We start from the raw sequence: 22,796 nt of genomic DNA, 5'->3' as shown, positions 1-22,796 counted from the left end.
TCACATTGCAGCAGGTGACGAATGGGAGACTTCCTTCTGCATGCGCTATGGTTCTTACAAGTGGCTCGTCATGCCATTCGGTCTCATGAATGCACCTGCAGCCTTCCAGCGATTTGTCAACACGATCTTTGCCGACCTCTTGGACGTTTCTGTGGTAGTCTACCTAGACGACATCCTTACCTACTTGGAAGACATGGCTTCACATCAGGAGCATGTCCAAGAAGTTCTTAGGAGACTCCGCAAACACAGCCTATACACCAATCCGAAGAAATGTGAATTTCATACGGACACCACAGAATATCTCGGATACTGCCTTTCTCCCTCCGGACTCACCATGTCCATCGAGAAGGTTAAAGCCATCCAAGATTGGCCTGAGCCTCGTAAAGTCAAGGATGTCCAGTCCTTCCTTGGCTTCACTAACTTCTATTGGTGTTTCATCCACCAATACTCCGACATCGTGGTCCCCTTGACACACCTTACATGCAAAGGAGCCCCCTGGCTATTCTCTGACGACTGTCGCTCTGCTTTCAACACCTTGAAAGAAGCCTTCACTTCTGCTCCTACCCTGACTCACTGGGTACCCGATGCCCCCCTCATTGTCGAAACTGACACCTCCAATTACGCAATCTCCGGAATCCTGTCCATCTGTTGTGATGACAGAGAGATTCGCCCCATCACTTTCCACTCTAGAACACTCTCGGTGCTGGAGCTCAATTACGACACCCATGATAAGGAACTGCTTGCCATCCACGATGCATTCCAATTGTGGCATCACTACCTTGAAGGTTCAGGGACTCCAATCAACATCGTTACTGACCACAAGAACCTCAAGTATTTTTCCACCACCAAACTCTTGACCCAGCGGCAAGCCCACTGGTCAGAGTTCCTCTCCCAGTTCCACATGACTGTCCAATTCCGTCCCAGAAGACTCAGAGTGAAACCAGATGCGTTGACTAGATGCTGGGACATCTATCCCAAAGAAGGAGATATGGACTACGCTTGCATCAATCCACAGAACTTCTGACCGGTCTTCACTTTGGAGCAGCTCACTGTGTCCTTACGAGCCACATTTCTAGCTGCCACAGCAGCTGTACTCGTTGACACAGAGGCTCTCCATCAGGACATTCTAGCCTCCCTCTCCTCTGATACCACAATCTCTTCTCATCTCACTTCCCCCAACCTCCCCAATTCCCGCTGGTCCATTGATGCCGAAGGCCTGTTAAGGCTGGACAACCGCATCTATGTTCCGGATTCCAATGATCTTCATCTCCGCATTTTGCGAGACAAACACGACCACCAACTTTCTGGACACTTGGTCAAAACCAGACTCTGGATCTAGTACGTCATGAGTATACCTGGCCAGGCATCCATAACTTCGTCAAGAGCTACATCTCCTCCTGTACTTCTTGTGCCTGTGCCAAAGTCCCCCGTCATAAGCCTTACAGCTTACTCAAACAACTCCCCATCCCTGAATGTCCTTGGAACTCCATCTCCATGGATTTCATTGAACAGCTACCCTCCTCTTCCGGATTCACTTCCATCTTGGTCATCATGGACCACCTGTCCAAACAGTGCATTTTCATTCCTACCCACGATACCATCACCTCTCCAGAACTGGCCAAGCTCTTCCTCCTCCATGTGTTCTCCAAGCACAGGGTTCCTTCCCACATCACCTCCCACAGGGGTCCGGAGTTTGTTTCTCATTTCTTCCATTCACTTGGTAAGGCCCTTGACATCCACCTCCACTTCACCTCCAGTTATCATCCAGAAGGAGACAGACAGACCAAACGGATGAACCAGACACTCGAGCAGTACCTGTGCATCTACAGTAACTACCAGCAGGACAATTGGTCCAGACCCCTACCTCTCGTGGAGTTCGCATACAACAATGCTCCGAATGCCACCACAGGTGTCTCTCCATTCTTCGCCAACAAAGGCTACCATCCAAACATCACCGTTCACCTGGAGCGAGACCTAACATCAGTACATGCCCAGGAGTACTCTGTAGATCTCAACTCCCTCCATCACTTCCTCTGCAAGGAAATGCACCTTGCTCAGATCCGTTATCAGGGCCCGGCAGACTCCCATTGGAGTCCTGCCCCAGCTTTTGGGGTAGGAACTTCAGTCTATGTAAAGGCCAAGTATTTCTGCTCCACCCAACCTTCCAAAAAGCTCTCTGAAAAAAAACCTCGGCCCATTCAAGATCATTGCCCACATTGGAACCCACTCCCTCACTCTCCACCTGCTGGAAAACATGTGAGCCATTCACCCAGTATTCCATGTCTCGCAGATCAAACCCTCCATCCCAAACGTCATTCCGAACCGCCACCAGCTGCCTCTGCCTCCCATAGAAATCGAAGGCGAGTTCGAGTTCAAGATCGAAGAGATACTCAACTCCAAGATCGACCGACATAGATGCAACAAGTTGCTCTACCCGGTCAAGTGGCTAGGCTATAAAGGGACCGATGAGGAGACACAATGGCTCCTTTCCGGCGAACTCAATCACACCTCCAACCTCGTCAAAGCATTCCACTCTCGGTACCCAGACAAGCCTGGTCCCAAAGCTCCTTAGGAACCCCAATTCCTCTCCTATCTCTCCCTTTCTCTCCACTCCTCACTTCCGTTTTCATTTTTCTTCTTTCTGTAAGTACAGCTCCCCTCACCTTACTAATTCTGGGCCTTCAAGGGTTCAGGCCTAAGAAGGGGATACTGTCATATTCATCCACAGCCCCATCAACTTCCACTACCTCCAATCTCTCCGGACTACCTCTGCTCCTTCACTAACCTTGGAGCTCCCATATTCCACAATCACCTCGGTATCCCTGATGGTCACCACCCCCTCTTTTCAATTTATTACCTACACCTCCCTAAGTACAGAGCCCCGAAGGCTTCCAGACAGCTCCGACGTCTGCTAGCACACTCCCACCTCCACTGGGCAATTCACTCGCTTGCCCTGCAAGCCCACCTTCGGGCCTATCCCTCCTTTCCATTTCTGGGTTATTGCTTGCCATTCCACTAACCCCATAACCTGACTTTTCGGTAATATTCAATCAGCTAATGTTTAACTCCGTCAGCTCCACTCCGCTCGGCCCTGCCATTTATGGGCCCACCCTCGCTGTAACTATATATACTCAACTGTACATAGGTTACACCTCAGTAATAAAATTGACTAGAGTTGACCCCCTTTAGTTCTCGTTGCCAGTAAGTAAATTAGGGCACAGACGTGTAACTTGGCACAGCGCTCCTGGCATAAGTCGCTGAGGCCGAAGCCCTCCGCCATGGAGACATTCCTTCATCTCGATCTGGTCTCTGACACGTACCCTCTCCTTCATCATCCATCTCAACCTCAACCTCACTCGCACTCTCATCCCTGCTTCCTTCTCGATCTACCATGTGCATTGCAGGGTCCCCATCAGGGACCTCAAATGTGACATGCTCAGAATCCTTGCCCACTTGCTCAAAGAAGTGGACATCACAAGATTCCAAATTTTTTCGGGTTGTAGATGAGGAAGGCTTTCTTACCAATCGCTTGGCCAAGGTGTATGCCAGCAGTGGACTGACTCTCCAGCTTGTTGCATTGTCTCTTGGGAATGGCTACTGAGGCTTTGCAGCCAAAAGTGCAGATAGTGGATATGGACAGCTTGTTACCAGTCCAGAGTTCATGAGGGGATACGCCATCGGGTAACATGGAGTGGGGAATGATGTTTTTAATGAGGGTAGAATGACGGAGTGCATACAGCCACATGGTACGTCCCACCAGAGACTTGACACCTTCCAACATCGCAATCAACATGGTTACTAATTGTCAGGGCACATACCCTGACTTAGCCCGGACCCAGACCCGCATCCGGACCCACTCCACTTCCCACACACTTCCTGCACCGCACGCTCTGCGTGCTGCATGATCCGACCCCGGATCCCACCTCATGTGACTTCCGGGTATCCCCGGAAGTTTTCGCCATATTGGGGCCACTGTGGGAAAGTGAGAAGTTAACCTTCTTCTCACTTTCTTACCCACAGTAGGCAAGTGTATCTACTTGCCCCTTTGTTTATATCACTTTCTTACCCACAGTAGCTATGCCCTGAGATGGGCTGTGTTTACAGGCCAGACTGTGGACTGTAGAGAGGAGTCATGGGGACCCGGGGTCCGTCCCCTGACACTAATGTCCTATTCAGCCACACTGTTCTGTGTATGGGGGTTTGTCTTCTTGTGCAAGATTCTTTTACAAATTGGATGAATTCTGAGGAGAAGTATTTGCCACCACAAATGTTGAACGCTGTGCTGTCAGACTCTTCAAACTAACAATATGAGGGAGAAGTGATCCTGTTTTACAATGCCCAATGTTGTAAACACACGCCAAATGCCTCTAAGAGAATAAGGCTGAAAAGGAGGGTTGAACAAGAAAACTCAGTCATTCAATGACAATGTCAAAGACGTGGCCGAGAATCCCTGAAATGAAGGCCTAGAACAAAGCTGCAATGATAGTCTGAAATATGGCTTAGCACATCCTTAGTGATGATGCTGCAGCTTGCATACCTTGTTCAACCAAGCCAGTGTGATGTGGAATGATGTGGAAACATTCTTGGCACTGAACTAAACAAATATGCACAAACATGATTGCCAAGAATGGAAGGAAATTTATGTATAATAAAAAACAGGATTACATGCCCAAAGGTCTCAAGAACTCGCCAACAGAGCACTCAGCATCAATCTGCAAAGTCCAAATTCCTTTTTTGAATCGAAGCTCCTCTTTCTCCGATCCATGACTGCCAATAGTGACCTCTGTATGATATTCCCTCACCATGTAGCAATACACTGAATGAGAGCATTCATTTCACCACTTTCAACCAGCCAAATTTCTGCCACAAAGTTGATGCTGCCGAATGTGTTACGATCAATAGCAGCACTGTAGTACAACTGAATAGCGCAACATATCATCTCAAAACGCCGGAGCTGGATTGTCTGCTGTTCATTTGGCAACGTGGCAATGCACTCTGAAAGCCATGGCATGTGAATGAATAAGATTGAAGTGTCTGCCTCTGAAGGACTTGATGAGGACTGGCAGCAATGGGTGGGTAGCTCCAATAGTCCAGCAAGACATCGGGGATCACCTCATGACGAAGTGGAGGAGGGGCTAATTGATGAAGTAGAGCTAGCTCATATTTGTCAACAGCATGCTTGAAGGCACACGAGGTGCAGACCAAGTCGTCAATGGAAGCGAAAGCTGCGATCCCCTTCACATCCAGGAGAGGTATGCTGCTGGTGTGATCATCAAAGAAATGGCCTGTGGCGAAAATAAACTGCTTGAAAGAATCCATGAGGATGGATTCCTTCAGCAAGAACATGTGTCTCCACACATGAGTAGTGCTATTCCCTTGCAAATCCTTCCTAAAGGAAGGTCTAAGAATGTTTGCTTTAATGCCCCAAACACTATGCAACCAATACTGAGCAGCAAGGCTTGCTGGCTCGAGGTGATGCAGCAGTGTTGCAACCCAGCATTGAGTGGAGATTTCAATCTTGTACCACTTGTGTGTGGGAATCTGTACAAAGGGGGCCAAGGAAGGCAACCCACTAGTGAATTGCTGCTCCTGTGGATGCCTTGCTGGACTGCTGTGGGGGTGGGGGCTAGAACATGGGCGAGCACGAGACTGAGACCTGCATGGAGGCTGGGAACCAGAAAAAGAATGAGGACGAGAGCGAGGACTAGGGTGAGAACGAGAACGAGAGCAAGAGCGATGGTGTGCGCTGAGAGAAAAGAATCCATGATAAAGTCAGGTTAAATGTGGACAGAGTTTTCCCCATAAACCAGGAGTTTATCTTGACCCCAAGCATTCATAAATCTCCGTTTTGTCACCAATTTGACCAGAATCATGGCCAAAAATCCTGACTTGCTGGGGATTTAATCAATTTATCTGTATAAATTCACGATTGGGTCCTCAATACATCAACCCAGAAGTGGACTAATCCCCAGATCGAATCATTAACTACAGCAAACATAATCGGATTGAGCTTGGTATGAGTGCTACAATATTGTTTGTGGGATATGAAACGAATGAAAGGTGGAGAGCAACTTCTGGTAGCAGAGGATCGAGATAATGAACAAATGGTACAAGAAAATCATAAGCAGAAAAGAAAAGCCATGATGTTGGCCGAGATCACGATGTGAAGAAGCATGAAGTCTGTTAACCTGGGAGACCTGGAGTGAGTCAGGCACAATGAAGTGACCAATGGTTGGCATTACCTCATCTCTCACTGGAGCTCCTCAGGCTCGCACATCTGCACTTTCCCTGTTCCTCATCGCCTCCTTTCACACCCAAGCTCCTCAGACTCATGCATCTACCACTGTGTAGTGGATCATCCCTATGAGTACCTGGAAATTATTCATGAGCATTGAGTCAAGAAGGAAAAGCTTGAATGCCTCTTTTCCCAGTTTGGCATGAGTGCAATTGCTGTCCAATCGGTTACCATGGATTTGCAAGCGAGTGCTGTTGGGTTCCACTCTGTTCTCCCCAACGATAGGTGTGGTTCTTTTCAGAAGGGCACGAGCTATTCGAAATGAGTGTGCTGAACGAGTGGGTGAAAAATTTACTTGCTGTCAGGGCACACCCCACCTGACCCAGCACCGCGCCACCCTACTCCACTCCCCCCGCTACCATGCCTCATTCCTCCTCTCCCTTTTTCCTTCTTTGTCTCTATTTCTATTCCACGGTCGATTTCCCTTTTCTCTACACCTAATACCACTCCCCTGATCGCTGCACCCACCATGCACATCCCCACCTACAGAGCGGCACACCTTCAGGATCTCCTGTGGAGACACCCAGAGAGGTCCAGCTGTGTGCAGAGATGATGTGGCTCCCCCCATGTGACCCTGACCGCATGTATATAATAGCACCTGGGGTGGGAACAGAAGAAGCAGCCTTCTTCTCAACTTCCCACTTCAGGCTAAGTGGTCGGGGACACTCCCCCATGATGGGATCACCGCTACACACAGCCGACATCTGTCCCATCAGGTCCCTCATGCCAGGACTTTGCCGCTTTCAGAGCTGTCCCTGACACTTGCATTTTGGTCGCTGCACTACAATGAGAGTTGGCGAACTGCAGATGGAAAGAAGACCAATGACTTACTTTTGGCTTGAAGTGCGATAGATGTAGGCATGTCCTCAGTCTCATCTCCACTATGTGTACTTTGTTGACCATTATCATCATTGTTGCTGCCATTGTTGTCCTCGCTGTTGTTGTCATCAATGTTGTTGCTGTGATGGCTTATGCGACGATGGCCTATCCATCCCAAAAGAGTCTGAGTTAGTCATCGAACACAAACAGGCATTACTTGCGCTTAGGAAGAGTGTCAGAGACCGGATTGAGATGAAGGATTGTCTCCATGGCAGAGGGCTTCGGCCTCAGCAACTCAAGCCAGGAGCGCTGTGCCAAGTTACACGTCTGTGCCCTAATTTACTTACTGGCAACGAGAACTAAAAGGGGGTCAACTCCAGTCGATTTTATTACTGAGGTGTAACCTATGTACAAGTTGAGTATATATAGTTACAGCAAGGGTGGGCCTGTAAATGGCGGGGCTGAGCAGAGCAGAGCTAATGGAGTTAATTAGCTGATTGAATATTACCAACAAGTCGGGTTACGGGGTTAGCAGAATGGTAGGCAATAACCCAGAAATGGAAAGGAGGGATAGGCCCAAAGGTGGGCTTGCAGGGCAAGTGAGTGAATTGCCCAGCAGAGGCAGGAGTGTGCTAGCAGATGTCAGAGCTGTCTGGAAGCCTTCAGGGCTCTGTACTTAGGGAGGCATAGGTAATATATTGAAAAGAGGGGTGGTGACCATCGAGGGAAGTGGAGGTGATTGTGGAATACAGGAGCTCCGAGGTTAGTGAAGAAGGAGCAGAGGTAGTCCAGAGGGACCAGAGGTAGTGAAGGACAATGGCTGTGGATGGATATGACAAAGAGGATCGATGTCTACAAGATGTTAGAAATTGCAACAAATTGAGAACAAGTCAACTTCGCTCACCTTCATCCATGAGAGCATCATCAATGTATTTGTTCTTTGAAGGGAGATGCAAGCGGATTCTTGATGGAATTTTGCATTCTGAACAAAGGTGTTAGCATGGACATCGTGAATGCATTGATTGATCAAGGAAATACTCTTGGCCTGATGGTTGTCTTGGGTGCGATGTCTCATCAGACTGGTCATGGATGACCCTATCCTTGTCATCCCTATTTGGTTTGCTGCATGAATGCCAGATAAAGAGGAAATGTTGGTGATACTCACCTTTCCCTCACACTTTTCCAGTAATCCCTTGGTTTCCCACACCCTTAGCATGGTAATCATCTGATTCAATTTGGTCATCATCTGATTCAGTGTGGCCCCCATCAAATTTAGTGCAGCTGTCATCTGATTCTTCGTCTGATTTGGTGGGGTCATTTCCGCAGTTGCCCAGTTCAGTGTCACTCTTGATGGCGACATTATCTATGGCAGTATTATTCTGGGAGACATGATGAGCTATGCGCTGTAGTCCTGGGATCCATTTAACATTTTCACCTGCATGGGACAGCGGAATAGTTGTTTAGCATTGGTCCAGCAAGCGTATTGATCACCTTTTTGTTTGGCCTTTTGTCGAAGAACTGTTTTACAATTCTCTATTGCTGTCTTGATTAGTGCTGGAATAGGCCAGCTTTCTTCATAATTCTGTTTGATCCAGGCATGCTTGATAAGGATCTGCATGATGCAAATAATCAGTGTGCTATAATGATGAGGAAAGTGGATTAAATAGGCTCACTTCATCTTGAATTATTTTGAGCATTTCAATGTCAATGGCATTGTATCTTATCGTGCCTTTAAGGTATGGCCCCCCAATATTTGTGCATAGGGCAGATTGAATGGATTCCTGATATTTGGTTGTCACACTGCAGTATCACGTGAATTAGAAGGCCTCAGTACTCACTCGTACAGTGTTCATATCTTCTTTCATAATGCTCAGTTCCTCCATCAGACAGAAGCCACAATTAAGACGATCCGTGTGACCCTGTGGCCATGGAATTTGCTCTTGGACATGGTTTTGACACACTGAGTGCAACAAAATATATCAGAGTAGCCAATGCAGAGAGGCTACTGCACTTACACGTGTCAGCATCCTTCTGGAGGCCTGGAGGACACGGTCGTAGATCGATGCATTTGAATGTGAAAATAGAGGGAGACTTGCCTTCTAGCACCTTCTCGAGCTGTTCTTTTTCACATCTGAGGGAAGAAATCATGCGTTTTTGAGTTACAGAATGGCATGAGAAATGGTGCGATGGTGGAGCATAAGAGGCTGGTCACCTGGGCAGATTGTGTTTGGTCCAAGTTGAATTCGTTCTCATCTCAAACAGAACCAAATATGCCAAAATAACATGTCTCAAGCGCCTGCAGCTTCCATTGGTGTAATTTCCCCTCTCACTCAACCGTTTAGCTCTCTGAGAGGTGGGACACATCTGGGTACTTTGATCAAACATTTTGAGACTGCCTTAAGCTATGGTTTGCGATTGCCACACAAGTGACACAACCAAAGCTTGGAAGCCAAGGTACTCGACTAGCATGGCTCGCAGACACCATGAAGTCAAAAGGTCACATCTTTTTGGATGTCCGGCTCCCCATAGCTATTACAAAAGGCAAAAAGGAACTCTCAATCCTGCTATGGAATCAGAACTCAACACAATGGGGAATTCACCATGGGAAGATCCATTCAAATATGAGCACTGGGCCTCAGAAGTGGAAATGGCACACTTTGACGATGATTGCAAAATTTTGTATGCTTCCAGTCAGCTATGAATACAGTTTGGTGCTAACATCTGCTCCTAATGCTAATGGAAGCAATGATCGGAATGATGATGGATCCCAGAGTGATGATGGATCGGGGGAATTCTCAGGGCCTAACCAGGCATCTCTGGAAGAGTGGATGGAGGCTGTTGAGGAATATAAAGCAGGCATGAACTTACGGCGCTATAACCAATTTTGTGTGTCGTAATTTCTCTCACTTTGTCATCAGCTAACCTACAAATGCAGACAACCAGCCCCTTTCCAGTGTAGACTACACAAACCTGAAGATGTTCAACATTATGATTCGCAGCAATATGTCTGGTTTGACATATAGCATTATTCAGTCACGCTTTGAAGACCTTCAACTGAAGTCGCTTCATCAACTTCACTCATACATCTCCAGGCTTTCCCATGTCATAGAGCATTCATATGACTGCTGCATTAACAGCTGCTGCTGTTTTTCTGGTGAACTTGCCAATCTCAATACTTGTCCATACTGCAAGCAATCACACTTCAAACCAAATTGTCGTCGTCCCTTCAAGACCTTCCATTATCTCCCAATGGGACCTCGCCTCAAAGCGCTCTACACAAACAAGAGCTTTGCTGAACATCTAAAATACCGTGGGGCTCTATACTGGGACTATTGACGATGTCTTTCATGGAATCCACTACCATCATCTACAGCAACAACAAGTTTGTCTTGATGGGCAGCGATATCAGCACTATTTATTCGGTGATCACTGGGACATTGCACTGGGGATCATGATGGATGGATTTCAGATCTTTAAATGCCAACACGATGGCAGCATGACTTACTGGCCCATTATCACAATCAACTTCAACCTGCCACCCAAGGAACGTACTAAACTATCAAATATAATCCCACTTGCTATAATCCAGGGGCCAAAGGCACCAAAAGACTTCAATTCCTTCTTGCAGACAGTTGTTGATGACTGCAAGCAGCTGGCTCTGGGAGAATGGGTATTGGATATAACTTCAAATGAAACTTTCAAGCTTCAAGCTTATCTGATTTCTTTTCATGGCGATATGGTTGCTGTGAAGCACATATTGAATTTTAAGGGTCCTAATGGGATTTCCCCATGCTCAGTCTGCCACATTAAGGGAATTAGGAATCTTGATGGTGCGACAACATACTATGCCCTCACACACCTCCTCTTGACCAGCCCAAAACATGTGATACATACTGGGATATTCGGGACAACTTGCTCCGTTCCAAATCTGATTATCAACACACACTCTCAGAGGTCGCTTCCCTCCTAGGCAGTTCCAGAGGCTCAAAATCGAAGCTTTCTAAAATCCAACAACAGTCTGGGATCAAGGGAAACTGTGTGCTCACTGAACTTCCATCCATTTCAATTACTAGGTCTTTCCCCCATGATTGGATGCATCTTTGCCTAGAAAATCACTCAAAAAATCTGGTTGCACTATGGCAAGGTAAATATAAAGGCTTGGATGAGGGGAAGGAAAGCTATCAGCTTTCCGAAGCTCTCTGGGAAAGAATCGGACAAGAAACTGCTCAAGCTGGGGACACGGTACCCTCATCCTTCAGATGTCATACCCCAAACATTTGGATGGAAAAGCACATCTTCACAGCTGAAGATTGGGCTTTCTGGATGATTCACATAGTGCCGTATGTTCTCAGGAACAGGTTCAACCGCCCCAAATATTACAAACATTTCATGAAATTCAATTCAATCCTCAAATGCACCATTCAATATTCTTTCACAGAGAAAGACCTGGATGAGTTGGAGCAAGATATCGTTGATTATGTGAAAGAATATGAAATGTGAGTTCATTTTATCACTTGAGTTTTGTGTGTGAAACAATATATTGCGTGGCTTTTCTAGTATTTACTACCAGTTTTCGGCTCAGCATTTATCTGCATGCCCCCTCACTGTGCATGCACTCCTTCATATCCCATATGACATTCGAAACAATGGGCCACCATGTAACAATTGGACCTTCATCATGGAGCGTTGGTGTGGTTCGCTTTTACCCACCATCAAATCTCGGAAACAACCATTCACGTGCCTCGTATCAGGCAGCACAATTATTTGAGGTTGTAAACCGCTACAACGTAACTCAGCTGATGCCACTGAGACATGATATGAATGCAACCCCGTCAAACACAACCATACTCCTGACCTGACAATTCGAAAGAAGATTGCAAAACATTTGACGACATCTTTCGGTGGCTCGATCAGAGCCTGGTTGGACATCCTTCCACAAATAATGGAGCGCTGGGCGAAAGTTCGCATTGGTAATGGGGGCGATCTTATTCGAGGGGCCATTGCGCAGATGAGCAGTCGGCAGAGTTTCCGCGATGCCTCTTTTGTCCGTGTGAGTGATCGCAATTCTGGTTTACATAATCCAATATGTTATTTGATAGTATGAGTTGATTGCTGACGCGAATGCACACCGCCCACGAGCCAAAGAAGATTTTGTTCGTACTGTCTACTATGGGCGGCTCGAGTATATCCTTCACTGCACCATCCCATCAAACGTCATATCCGAGCCCGAAACCATTCTTTTTGGTGTTAATACCACTTGTGATACCCAGGGACACGATGCTACACTAGAGCTGACCTATTTTAGAAGTTTGACGTCGTACATTGAAATCGTGGACTTGGCTGCAATCTGCGCAGTGGTGGGTCGCATCCAAATTGGCACCACGAATCCTCAATGGGCGATTGTTGACCGGAGCGGTTCCTGGGCCCGCACCGCCTTCACGGATGACTCACTGACTGTAGACGCTCCCCAACAAGACGAACTCTGACAAAAATCCATTGTGTATGCTTAGGATACCTAGCTACGAATCAAATTTACATCTAGCTTCCGAATTGCGACTTTGTCTGGTCTACCATGAGATAAAAATCCGGCTCTGTTCCGCCTCCAGCAAACAGTGAAACCGGTCTGTAAAAGATCAGGATAAAAATCCTATTCCACTGGGCCTGAAGGTAGCAGTCCGCGAAGTTACATGATAACGGACAACGTCTTGTTTCCAATAATCGCACAATGGTCAGGACTTTTCGCAAAATCTTGGCCTATCACGTTACAATATCATGGAATCGCTTCTCTCAGTGCGTGAAGGAGAGTAGGAACGAGGACGAGGACGAGAACGAGAACGAGAACGAGAACGAGAACGAGAACGAGGGCGAGGGCGAGGGCGAGAGCGAGAGCGAGGACGAGAACGAAGGCGGGAGTGGGAATAAGAAGGGGAGCGAGAACGGAGAGGATAACGGGAATGAGAGCAAAAACGCATTCCCATGGGCGAGCGCGAGTGCAGACTTCTGGAAGGGGAAGGCGAACGGGAACGAGAACGCGAACGGGAACGAGAACGCGAACGCAATGGTGAACGTCCACGAACAGGCAACACTGGGCGACGTGGTGCTCGTGCCCGACGTGGATATGGAAGTTCCCCTCTCGGATGAGGCCGTGCGGAGGCAGGGTGACTCGAAAAAGTCCCTCTACGGCCTCTTCCACGTTCCAGCGCTGTGGCCCCCACCCCACCCAGGCCACGCCCAGTCCCCAGCACATTCATTTCTCCTTCGTCCTGAGAAATACTCAGCCCCGAGGTGAGACGTGCGGACAATGAAATCCTTACCGGATTTAACCGCTCAAGCAATGACTTCGAACCTGACGGGCCAATCTTGGAGACGGGTGTAGGGGGCGATGTAGGCGACCGAACTGCAGGCCGAGGGCGCTTCATGAAGCTCGATGGCGGCGGCGTCTGAGGCCTCTCCGAAGCACCGCCTACCTGGACCTTGCTTGATGGCTGAGGTTCAACAAGATCCATAGGGATTACTTCAGCCTCCATCGTATTTGGCGGCTCCATGTCCAATCCCGATCGAGTTCGTTGTTCCCCACCACCTAGATGCGGATCCGACTCCTTTTCGCCCAACCTCACCCCCTTCGCCATCGAGCTGCCCATAGAGGGCTCTGCGATGCTTGGGGTTGTCGAAGGTACCACCTCCATCGGCCCCGTTAGCCCCCCTGGCTCCATCATACCTCCTGGTGCATCAATCTCCATCGCAGGCGGCCGTGAGACGCCAAGCTCAGACAGAACATCTGGGGGCAGGTCCTCAAAGTTAGTCTTTGAGTCCCGAAGTATAGCTAAGCTACCCTGCCGACACTGTTTTAACTGGATTTCGGACATCCTCGCTCGTCGCTTTGCTGGGCCACGAGCTGTCAAGATACAGACGTAGAGTAGTTGTCCGTACCCCTCTGCCAGCTTTGTTTCCCAATGTCGGCTTTGCTTGCTCCTCCGATATCCGCTTTAGGCAGATCTCGCTCCCGAGGTACGCACCAGCTATCAACAGTCGCCCCTCCGGATGATTACGTGTTTCTTCCACTCGTTGAAGCTCTTTGTAGATTCGCCTCGAATAGTCCCGCCTGCTTTCATTCTGCCGTTGGGGATATTTCTGCTGCATCGCCATGGTTTTATCTATATCAAGTTCGCACCCACTGTCCGAACTGCTGGAGCTGCTGTCGGAAACTGAAGGGGCACTTGAGGCAGGAGGCGCTGGAATGGGGGGAGAGAACGTGGGTAACGGAACGCTGGAGTTGTGGTCGTGGAGCTACACTTCCTACGATCAATGGAGGCGCGGGTGGCGGGGGAAAAGGTGGAGGATGACGAGGAAGGTCAGTCGAGGGCTGAGCGCGGAAACCTCTTGGTTGATGGACAGCGTCCGACTTCGCGACAGCTTCAACATTAACGCCTCTACCAAAGCATTTTTCGAGCACCATGAACGTATTTTCAGGGAGGGCAATGGGTCGAGGGTGTGTGCACAGGCCCAGCTCATTTGCAACAATCCACGTAAGGCTTTGCTTCATTTTCATCTCTGTCAACGGATAGACAATCCAGGGGAAAGCCCGACGGATACTTGATGTGCTTTCCTCGAGGAAGAGATTGACTCTAACATCCTGCCCCACCCCGACTAGGGGGCTTGTTGCGGCGTGTGCGTATATTTGAGATGAGGGTCTGTGTGCTGTTTTCTGACCGTCCCACACCCGTACCTGGAAAATAGGGACGCCATGACGATGAAGAGTCGATATGTTGGGATCAGACAAATCAAGGTCATCGAAGAAGGTGGCGCCAATCATATTTTCGTCGACTGGATGATGCAACAGTGGCCGGGTGACAGATCGATGAACTACGTCAAGCATGGTAAACATAACGTATGTACACCAAGCTCTCATTTCATATATGCCACAGCAGAAGTTCGCAAGAAGGAGGGGATCTGGATTATGGCCTTCATGGGCACGAAAGGGATAGAGAGCCGCAAATTGATGGGACGGTATAGGCCAGTAAGGCTTAAAGGAGACAATTTGGGTGTAGCATACAAGGTGATGCCAGGCCAAGTATAATTCGAAGACGGACTCGAACCAATCATCAAGCTTCTGGCGAAGGCCCGGACTCAGCATCCATGGGTCGATATTACGACGATCGTCTTGTATTATATGGTGATAATCGAGAGGGGGGTCATCAGCATAGCGTGTCAGGTAGGGATAGTGGGGACGGTTCAGATGGTAGATGACGGAGTTCTCGACAAAATCATTTGGATCAATCCTGGGGTATTTCCATGAATGGCCATCATCGAGGGGGCGAGCACCTTCCCGATCATATGGATCCGCAGCTGAGAAACCTTTTGGGTACCCCTGAAAGCGATATACTTTCGCCTTCATACTGTTCGACGCAATCAATCGCCAATTTGTAACACAGTATAAGTCGACAGACACTAAGGAACGATCCAAAAAATGCCAACAAATAGATGAGCAACGCGACATAAGAAAAGACGAACACAAACGCACCGGAAAGTCTATTCTCCTCCTTAATCATGTCCTCGAGATGATTTAGTCGAGATTCAGTCATGGGCCACTGATCTTGCAGCCAACGGACTGTAGTACGCTGTAAATGACCAGAGACACGATCATAATTAAAAGGATCGAGAACAGGATGTTGTTCCGAATGCGTCGAAGGCGCTGGAGTGCTACCTTCAAATTCAACCATAACCCACCCGGGTCGATTGGGCAAGGAGGGTCGTTGCACTCCGTCACAAGCAGCAAACCCATGATCAGGGGCGTCTGGGACAACCACTGGCTAATGGGAGAGGCTAGGCTGAAGAGCTGAGCCTGACAAAGTACCGGCGGCGGATGACGTCGTCTTTTTAGTAAAACCCAAGTTACGAGGTATTGGCTGTGAACGATGAACATTGAGAACCAAGTTCGACGCGCGAGGTTATGGTAAAAACACGCCAACCTTATTGATTGAGGGGCCAGGCAAGGCGGCAGATTCATCCGTAGCTCGTTTCTGCGCCGTGACCTCAGCTGCGCCAGAAAGGAGAGACGGGGGTGGGACGCGACGTTGAGGTTGTCGTCTCCAACACTCCCACTGCCCTTGAATGCACTGGAAGCCCGAGCACCCTCAGCAGCCCCACGGTTCATGGAAGGGTGATTTTTTTGCGACATGGTCTTGGGGAGTAAACAACGATGAGCTAACGAAAATGAGTTGGTCCAAGTGTCAGACAGGTTCGCGGTGTGAGCCGAAAAATGGCCAACTGCGAACTAATCTCACGGGTTCCGGAAACTCTCGGACGGTGCAAACGAACGACAGTCCTCTTCTATGAGTGTCATGGGACAAGAGAATAACAAGGATTTCATGAAGGACGAGTGGTTCGTCGAATTTCCATGTTATGGTACATGTATATTCCACCATATTATAATACAATAGATATTGAGCATCAAGGTTCACGGCTTGTGGTAGAATAAGAATTAGTGTTCGCGAGTTAAGTACACTAGGGCAAGCTAATTAGTGCTATCACTGGTCAACGATTCACGTTTCATATCACCGGGAATATATGACATGGACGCTATTGCGATAATTTCCATACTTAAATTTCTCTTGAGCTTTTAGTTTAGTGATAGATGGGTAGGCAAACAAGCTTGGCTTCGCGTGGGAAATAAAGCCTTTCAACCCACCTGGAATAAGTACATCAGGCATTGAATAATGCGTACAGATGACGGCAAACCTAGCAAAGGGCACGGCAGATACCCCAAGAACGACTGAGACGCTGAGGCCAGCGTATAAGACGAAATGTCGGACTAGCGATGTTGTCGCTCAGTCCGCTATGCGTGAGCTTGAAATATATTGGAAATATTCACCTAGCGATGTTGTCGCTGGTGTACGAATATTAGATACAAGTTGTTAAACACATAAGTGAAGGAGAAAACTTAGACTCACCTCAGTCCGCTATGCGTGAACTGAGGAGAAGTCGTAAGGTCCAAAAATTGGTGTTTTATAGTCAGGCGCTATCAATGCGCACTGACTTTAGTAACAACTGATCCAAAAAAAGGAAACAAAGTAAATCTTAGCGCTGCAAGACTCAACATCAACAACGTGAGTTGGCCTCAGCGTACGCTTGTATCCCAAGAAATTTAACACAGCGCACATTAATCTCGTGCCTCCATTACAGCAAGGTGCAAAACAAACGGCGCAACAGATTTGGATGAATGGTCGATCAGATCATGTGACCAACCCTATTTAGGAAACTGCAAGTCGATCATCATTTATTTTCTGCCATTTGTGGATAATCACATGACCTGCACGGACATTCATTCACATTGGGCGCGTCGATTTTTTTGCACCTTGCTGTAAGCGTAGCAGTTCACAAAGTCCCGAGTCACGACCATAATCGAAAGTTCAACCTGGCCCTGCTGAGTAACCGTAGTACTGTGTTTGTCGCATTCCCATTTTCCTCGTTTGTCTTCGATGGCTTCGGTTGACGTCTGGGACCATGACTGGGTGCCTCCACAACTTTCCCAAATCAAACTGTACTTAGAAAGCCATCGAAATGTCTCATTCCCTCCACTGGAAGAGCTAACCGCCGGAATCGTCCATGCTTGCGAATCCGGAATCCATGAGTGGCAGGAATATTGCACGCACCTTACAGAGAAGAAAGACAAAGAATATGCTGGGATGTCCGAACGCTCTCCGTCCCTCGAATCATCCAACAGGTTCCGAGGAACTCCTGCACGGATGATGTTCCACGCTGTCTTCTTCGGACTCCTTAAGACTCGCTTGGCAGTGATGTGGATGCAGCACTCACCTAGAGGCGCATACCCCACCCCAATCACCATGCCCATTAGTCCACAAGAAAACTCTTTGGCTGATGAACATAAGCGCAACATCTCCTATTGGAAGCTGCGGTCCCGTCTCGCGTTCTTCGATGACTCGCTTGAAAATGACATCCAGAGCTCGGTCCCTGCTCAGACAGCGCAGGAACCATCCAGCAGCAGCAATGCTGCGAGTCTTCTAAAGGAGGCAGAATCGCGTCAGGATGCCTCCAGATGGCATCAAATTGCAGCCAACGTTCTCTATGCTGCATGGGGCCTCCGTCGCATTCTGGACTCCTCGGAATTTCTGGTAAGTCTCTCTCTGGCTGCTATCATTTCCGTTTTCTCAGAGATGACGGTTTCCTAGAATGAAAGTATCACATGGGAGAAAAAATCCTCTGGGTAAGGAGGGCATTTGCCACCTGCCACTCTCTAACTCACAAAGTGCCTGCAGTTCTGCCATAATCGGACCGTTGGCCCTTGCCGTCTGCATTTCCCCCCTCACCCTTTTAATCGGCACAACGATGACGAAACCTGGCTGTCTGCCAACATGGACGTCGTTAGCCAACCACATCTGCAAGGGGGCCAGCTTCCCTTCCATGTCTGATGCAGAGGTGGTGATGGAAAGTGCCATCCTTCACGTGGTAGTGGAGACGTGTAAGCGAGGTCAGCTAGTGTTACAGGATTTCGAAGTCCTCAAACATGCACGGATGCATGTCAAGATCGCTGCAAGTCCTCCCCCATCCTCCCCCATTCCCAATCCTCATCAACAGACTGCTGCAGAACTGGGCCCAAGATCCTGCAAGCGTTCCCAGCAGCAGCAGTCCAGCAAGCAGAGCAAAAAGCCCAGGACAGCGAACAAACACCGCACTGGGAAAGGGAAGGGGAAACACTCGACTGGCGGGGAAGGCCCTGAGGGGGGGAGCTCTATTCCGGAACCGGAGGGTGACGGTGATTTGCGCAACTTCATATCTGAGTTCCGCATCCCTGATCTTGAGGACCTCCAAGAACACTGGCCTAAACTCATCGCTCCGCCTTCCTCTTCCTCTCTCTCCCCCTCCTACCATTCTCCCTCCTTTTCCTCCCCTTCCCCCTCCTACAACCTTCCCCCACGACTGAAGGTGCGTCTAGCATCCCACTGATTCCTCTCTCGTTCTCATCATACATCTAAAGGCCCTCAACACAATGTGTCTCCCATGCACCTCCACTGAAAGTCACAACACATACAAATGGGTATTGGACGACTTCGGCTTCCCCCACTATCCTGATTCGGTGAGTTTAAAACATCTCCCCCTTTGGTTGGCCAACTATCAGCCCTTATATTCCCAGGAGCCCATCAAGAAACTCTCACGTTTACTGGAGTCTGAGGCATTGGATACCGACTGGCGCCCACGCACTATGATGGAGGCTGAAGCCTTCACCATGCCTTCAAGTACTTTCCAATCCATCGTCAACAACGAGGGCCTGGTTCTGATGGTTGGCCCCCCTGGAAATACGCCCAAGTTGGATCTCTACGACCTCCTCTCCCTCAAGAGCAAAGGTGGGGTTGTCGAATGCTTCAGTAAGTTACTTTTACTTTTACCAGATCATGCCGGCACTGTCAACCCTCCAGATTCGGATCACTCTCGAACCGGTGAGGACGACGAGAAGACCACATGGGAGCCACTGGACAAAGTTGTACATGAAATCTCCAATTGGAAGACGTCCCGGCCATTGGTGGTGCATCACCTTAAGGGGGTTATACGTCTTCCAGTGGAAAGGTAGGGAGGTGCCTGCCTTGTGTACTTATTTCTCATTTCAAATTCTCAGCCTCCTCAACACTTTTGACGACCTCATGTTCAACAGCATGGATGAGGGACATCTTCCAGAAGATTACCCGACTTGGAGGACTCCGATGTTGGCCGCAGCGGGATCTTATACAGCACCCCATCAAGATCCGGATGGGGTTGGCACAATCCTGCACTGCTATGCAGGGTACAAGCTCCTTTTCTTCCCAGTGAATATGCATCCAGATCCCTTGATCGTGAAGTTCGACGACATCGACTTTGGAGGAGCCATCGGTTTGGAGTACCTATTCCACCTCCCATATCGGTATGGGTATTTCGTTCTTTGTCCAGGACAAACGCTGTAAGGCTCTCTTCCCCCTTGGACGATCTCACATTCCTGACGTCTGGCGATAGCATTATGGCTCCAGGTCAAATTCATTTCGTGTTCACGCTCTCGAAATGCGAAGTGCACGAGGAGCCAAGCATTGGGGCACTCATGCATGGATCGTTTTTCCTCTCCTCTCGGTGCATGACACGGTCTTTCCACTCCAGTTGGGTGGATCGCCTCCTCCAGTCGCAACGGGAAGGAGCCTCTGATAGGTGCGACACAGTGGCCGCTCTGCTTTCGGCGTTCGTGCACGACTCGCAAGAACGTGTGCACTCTGGGCATCCAATAAGGGGAGACCCCGAGCCCAAAGAAATCTTTTCCGCGATGTTCATGGCGTTGATGTACCACCCACGTCCAGATAGAAAGGACACAGCAGGTGTTGCGAAGTCCATCATCCTGCATTATGCAGAGACTCACCGCAAGGAGTTCGAAGACTTCCGGAATGATTTTAACAAGGTGCAGGCTGCAAACTTGGCCAATCCTGCGTGTTATCCCGGAGAGGTGGCAGAGCTTCGTCGTCGCATGAAGTTGGCAGTCCAGAGCCTAATCAGTAGTATGGAACCCAGCCAGCATTGAGAGTAGCTTGTTTCGTACATTTATTTATCATTTCCAGTACAAATAAATAATCCTAGTTCTCAGACCAATGGCTTCCTAACGACTGCATCATGGATGCTTATCACTCGGTAGTGCTTGAACTCGCCTGCCACTCAGACCCGGGCATGTATTACTTGTAATCCATGTCGATCGTCCATCATTCGCCTGCTCTAGAACCAACGGACCAGCATGAAAGTCCTTCAACTTTGACGTAGACAGAGGCCCGCCAGATGGTCTAATACTATGAACCTGAGTGATGAATGGAACGGCGGATAATAGAGGGAAGCGCAGAATCCGAAACTCAGTTGCTACTGACAGTATTAAGTGCGGTCCCAATCATGTTTCAACGCGAGTTGAGGGCTTTGCTGCTTCAGGTAGACCACTTGCTGACATTCACTGACGAATACAACCGTTATACACGCGTCAGTTTTACGAAGTCGAAAGATGAGACCCCAGAGCTCTTCCGGAGGTGGAAAGCCGAGCTGAGAAGATTGGCCGAAAACCCAAAGTGTTCCGGACCAACGGTGGCAGAAAGTACGAGTCCAAAGCGTTTGAGGAACTCTTTGCCGAAGAAGGGATCAAACATAAAATCGTGAACACGCATTCCGCAAAAGACGGTGTTGCGGAGTGAGCAAGCCGCACTTTGGACAATCGCACCCGATCCATGCTCGAAGATGCCAGAGTAGCGCTGAAAGGCAAGTAACTTTCGCAAAACCTCTGGAATTTCGCCATCCGACATGCAGCCTGGATCAAGAACCGAGTCCTGACCCGTGCTCCTGAGGGAGAAAAGACCCCACGTAGGGTCTACTTCAGAAAGAGGCCAACTTTGCGTCTCTCCGACTTTTCGAATACACCGTGCATGCCCGCGTCCCGGAAAAATTCCAGGAAAGGATGGGAGCGCTGCCCGGAGAGGGAGTTCACATCGGGTTCACAGACGAGGAGCTTGGGTTCTCTGTGACCAGGAGAAGTGCCACCTTATGGAATCGCGCGAGGTCGAGTTTATTGAGGCCGACAATAGCGAGCGAGTTTGGGGAGATGTGGGTGATAGGAGGGGACAAAGGTGCGAAAGTGGAAAGAATAAGGCAAGCGCACCGAAAATCACCAAATCGGCCTATCCAACTCCAAATCCACCGAAATTGACGTCAAGGGCTCGCACGGAGCGGCCCGTCACCACATAACTCATTCCTCACCGATCGAATCGCTCAAACGCCAGTGAATCGTCCATTGGCTCGGATGAAGTCCCAGGTATCGCGCAATCAAATGTGACAACTCAGGGTCCACCGAGATCGCCTGAACCCCATGCTAGGTGGGCTTCAAAGCGGGGCATTTCAAATGACTGGGGCCGTTTTTGGTCCAGCGCCACAGCGTCGGCCGAAACATCTGTCTTACGCGAGCGAGTTCCACCAACCCCAGATCCGATTAAGCCACACACACCTAGACAGCGAGAAAGCTTGATCACGAGGACGAAGACCGTATGCTGCGAGAGCGTCTAAGGAAGATATGCGGCTAAATGGAATTACAAGAGTTTCCTGCAAACACACCTAAAACAGAACCGTCGGATTACCGAACAGGGCGAAAACGACCCAGAGGATCATGTAAACAGGGCTAGCATGAAGCAGCCACGACCACTGAGTCCACCCATCATCCATCAAATCGCAAAAACCGATCAGAGTCGACCATAAAGCTGCGAGATAGATCTAAGCGCTGCTAGCCCATCGGACCAATCAGATGTGCCAAACTGAGGCTAAATGTGTGCACAACGCGACCCGCCACCATAGGTCTCGCGCCCCGTCGATCCAACCGTTAGAAAACCCAGAAAATTGTCCAATAAATCGGATGTGGACACTGGAACGGAGTCAAGCCCGAAGCGCCCATCATATCCCCAGAAGCACCTGATATGGTGACTTCAGTGGGCGATATAGAAGACGATGACGAGCCATTAATTTCACCTCCGACGGCAAAGGATGGTGATAATATGGAATCATCCAGCTCGGAATCGCTGCCCTCATATTGGACGCGAGCCATCACGAGGATTGAGATGGAGACGCAGGGAAACCAAGCCCTAGTAGGAATGGAGAAAGCAGTCAGCGTGACGCTTCCAGCGGATCAAAG

At 49.0% G+C, this 22,796-nt stretch overlaps 6 protein-coding genes across 6 annotated transcripts; 2 read left to right on the top strand and 4 right to left on the bottom strand.

Annotated features, from left to right (window-relative positions):
• Positions 1 to 4,798: 4,798 nt before the first annotated feature.
• EI90DRAFT_3019121 (uncharacterized protein) lies at positions 4,799 to 5,765 on the bottom strand (the record flags this gene model as incomplete). Its single annotated transcript, XM_039057314.1, has 3 exons — positions 4,799 to 4,918; positions 5,050 to 5,541; positions 5,574 to 5,765. 3 exons carry the CDS (start codon positions 5,763 to 5,765, stop codon positions 4,799 to 4,801), a joined length of 804 nt encoding a protein of 267 aa, XP_038912223.1.
• A 2,521-nt stretch (positions 5,766 to 8,286) lies between these two features.
• Positions 8,287 to 9,499, bottom strand: EI90DRAFT_3019120 (uncharacterized protein; the record flags this gene model as incomplete). Its single annotated transcript, XM_039057313.1, has 6 exons — positions 8,287 to 8,549; positions 8,606 to 8,726; positions 8,788 to 8,895; positions 8,953 to 9,074; positions 9,130 to 9,245; positions 9,327 to 9,499. The coding sequence occupies 6 exons, from the start codon at positions 9,497 to 9,499 to the stop codon at positions 8,287 to 8,289; spliced, it is 903 nt and encodes a 300-aa protein (XP_038912222.1).
• A 2,557-nt stretch (positions 9,500 to 12,056) lies between these two features.
• Positions 12,057 to 12,738, top strand: EI90DRAFT_3237175 (uncharacterized protein; the record flags this gene model as incomplete). The annotated part of the gene is made up of 2 exons (XM_039066518.1): positions 12,057 to 12,164; positions 12,214 to 12,738. 2 exons carry the CDS (start codon positions 12,057 to 12,059, stop codon positions 12,598 to 12,600), a joined length of 495 nt encoding a protein of 164 aa, XP_038912221.1. The 3' UTR covers positions 12,601 to 12,738.
• On the bottom strand, positions 12,739 to 14,126 carry EI90DRAFT_2158098 (uncharacterized protein). Its single transcript, XM_039052639.1, has 2 exons — positions 13,429 to 14,126; positions 12,739 to 13,377 (listed from the first exon to the last, which is right to left on the bottom strand). The coding sequence occupies exons 1-2, from the start codon at positions 13,978 to 13,980 to the stop codon at positions 12,877 to 12,879; spliced, it is 1,053 nt and encodes a 350-aa protein (XP_038912220.1). The 5' UTR covers positions 13,981 to 14,126; the 3' UTR covers positions 12,739 to 12,876.
• On the bottom strand, positions 14,127 to 16,029 carry EI90DRAFT_2158107 (uncharacterized protein). Its single transcript, XM_039052640.1, has 2 exons — positions 15,636 to 16,029; positions 14,127 to 15,562 (listed from the first exon to the last, which is right to left on the bottom strand). The coding sequence occupies exons 1-2, from the start codon at positions 15,832 to 15,834 to the stop codon at positions 14,274 to 14,276; spliced, it is 1,488 nt and encodes a 495-aa protein (XP_038912219.1). The 5' UTR covers positions 15,835 to 16,029; the 3' UTR covers positions 14,127 to 14,273.
• A 1,563-nt stretch (positions 16,030 to 17,592) lies between these two features.
• Positions 17,593 to 20,666, top strand: EI90DRAFT_3291772 (uncharacterized protein; the record flags this gene model as incomplete). The annotated part of the gene is made up of 8 exons (XM_039067299.1): positions 17,593 to 18,246; positions 18,304 to 18,338; positions 18,391 to 19,057; positions 19,110 to 19,208; positions 19,251 to 19,497; positions 19,522 to 19,696; positions 19,746 to 20,027; positions 20,054 to 20,666. The coding sequence occupies 8 exons, from the start codon at positions 17,593 to 17,595 to the stop codon at positions 20,664 to 20,666; spliced, it is 2,772 nt and encodes a 923-aa protein (XP_038912218.1).
• Between the last annotated feature and the right edge of the window lie 2,130 nt (positions 20,667 to 22,796).

The sequence above is a fragment of the Cantharellus anzutake genome (assembly GCF_015039405.1).
Source record: "Cantharellus anzutake strain C23 chromosome Unknown EI90scaffold_53, whole genome shotgun sequence".
NCBI classification, from domain to species: Eukaryota; Fungi; Basidiomycota; class Agaricomycetes; order Cantharellales; family Hydnaceae; genus Cantharellus; species Cantharellus anzutake.
The sequence above is the reverse complement of the archived record's forward strand: the minus strand, read 5'-3'. Positions and strand labels throughout refer to the sequence as shown.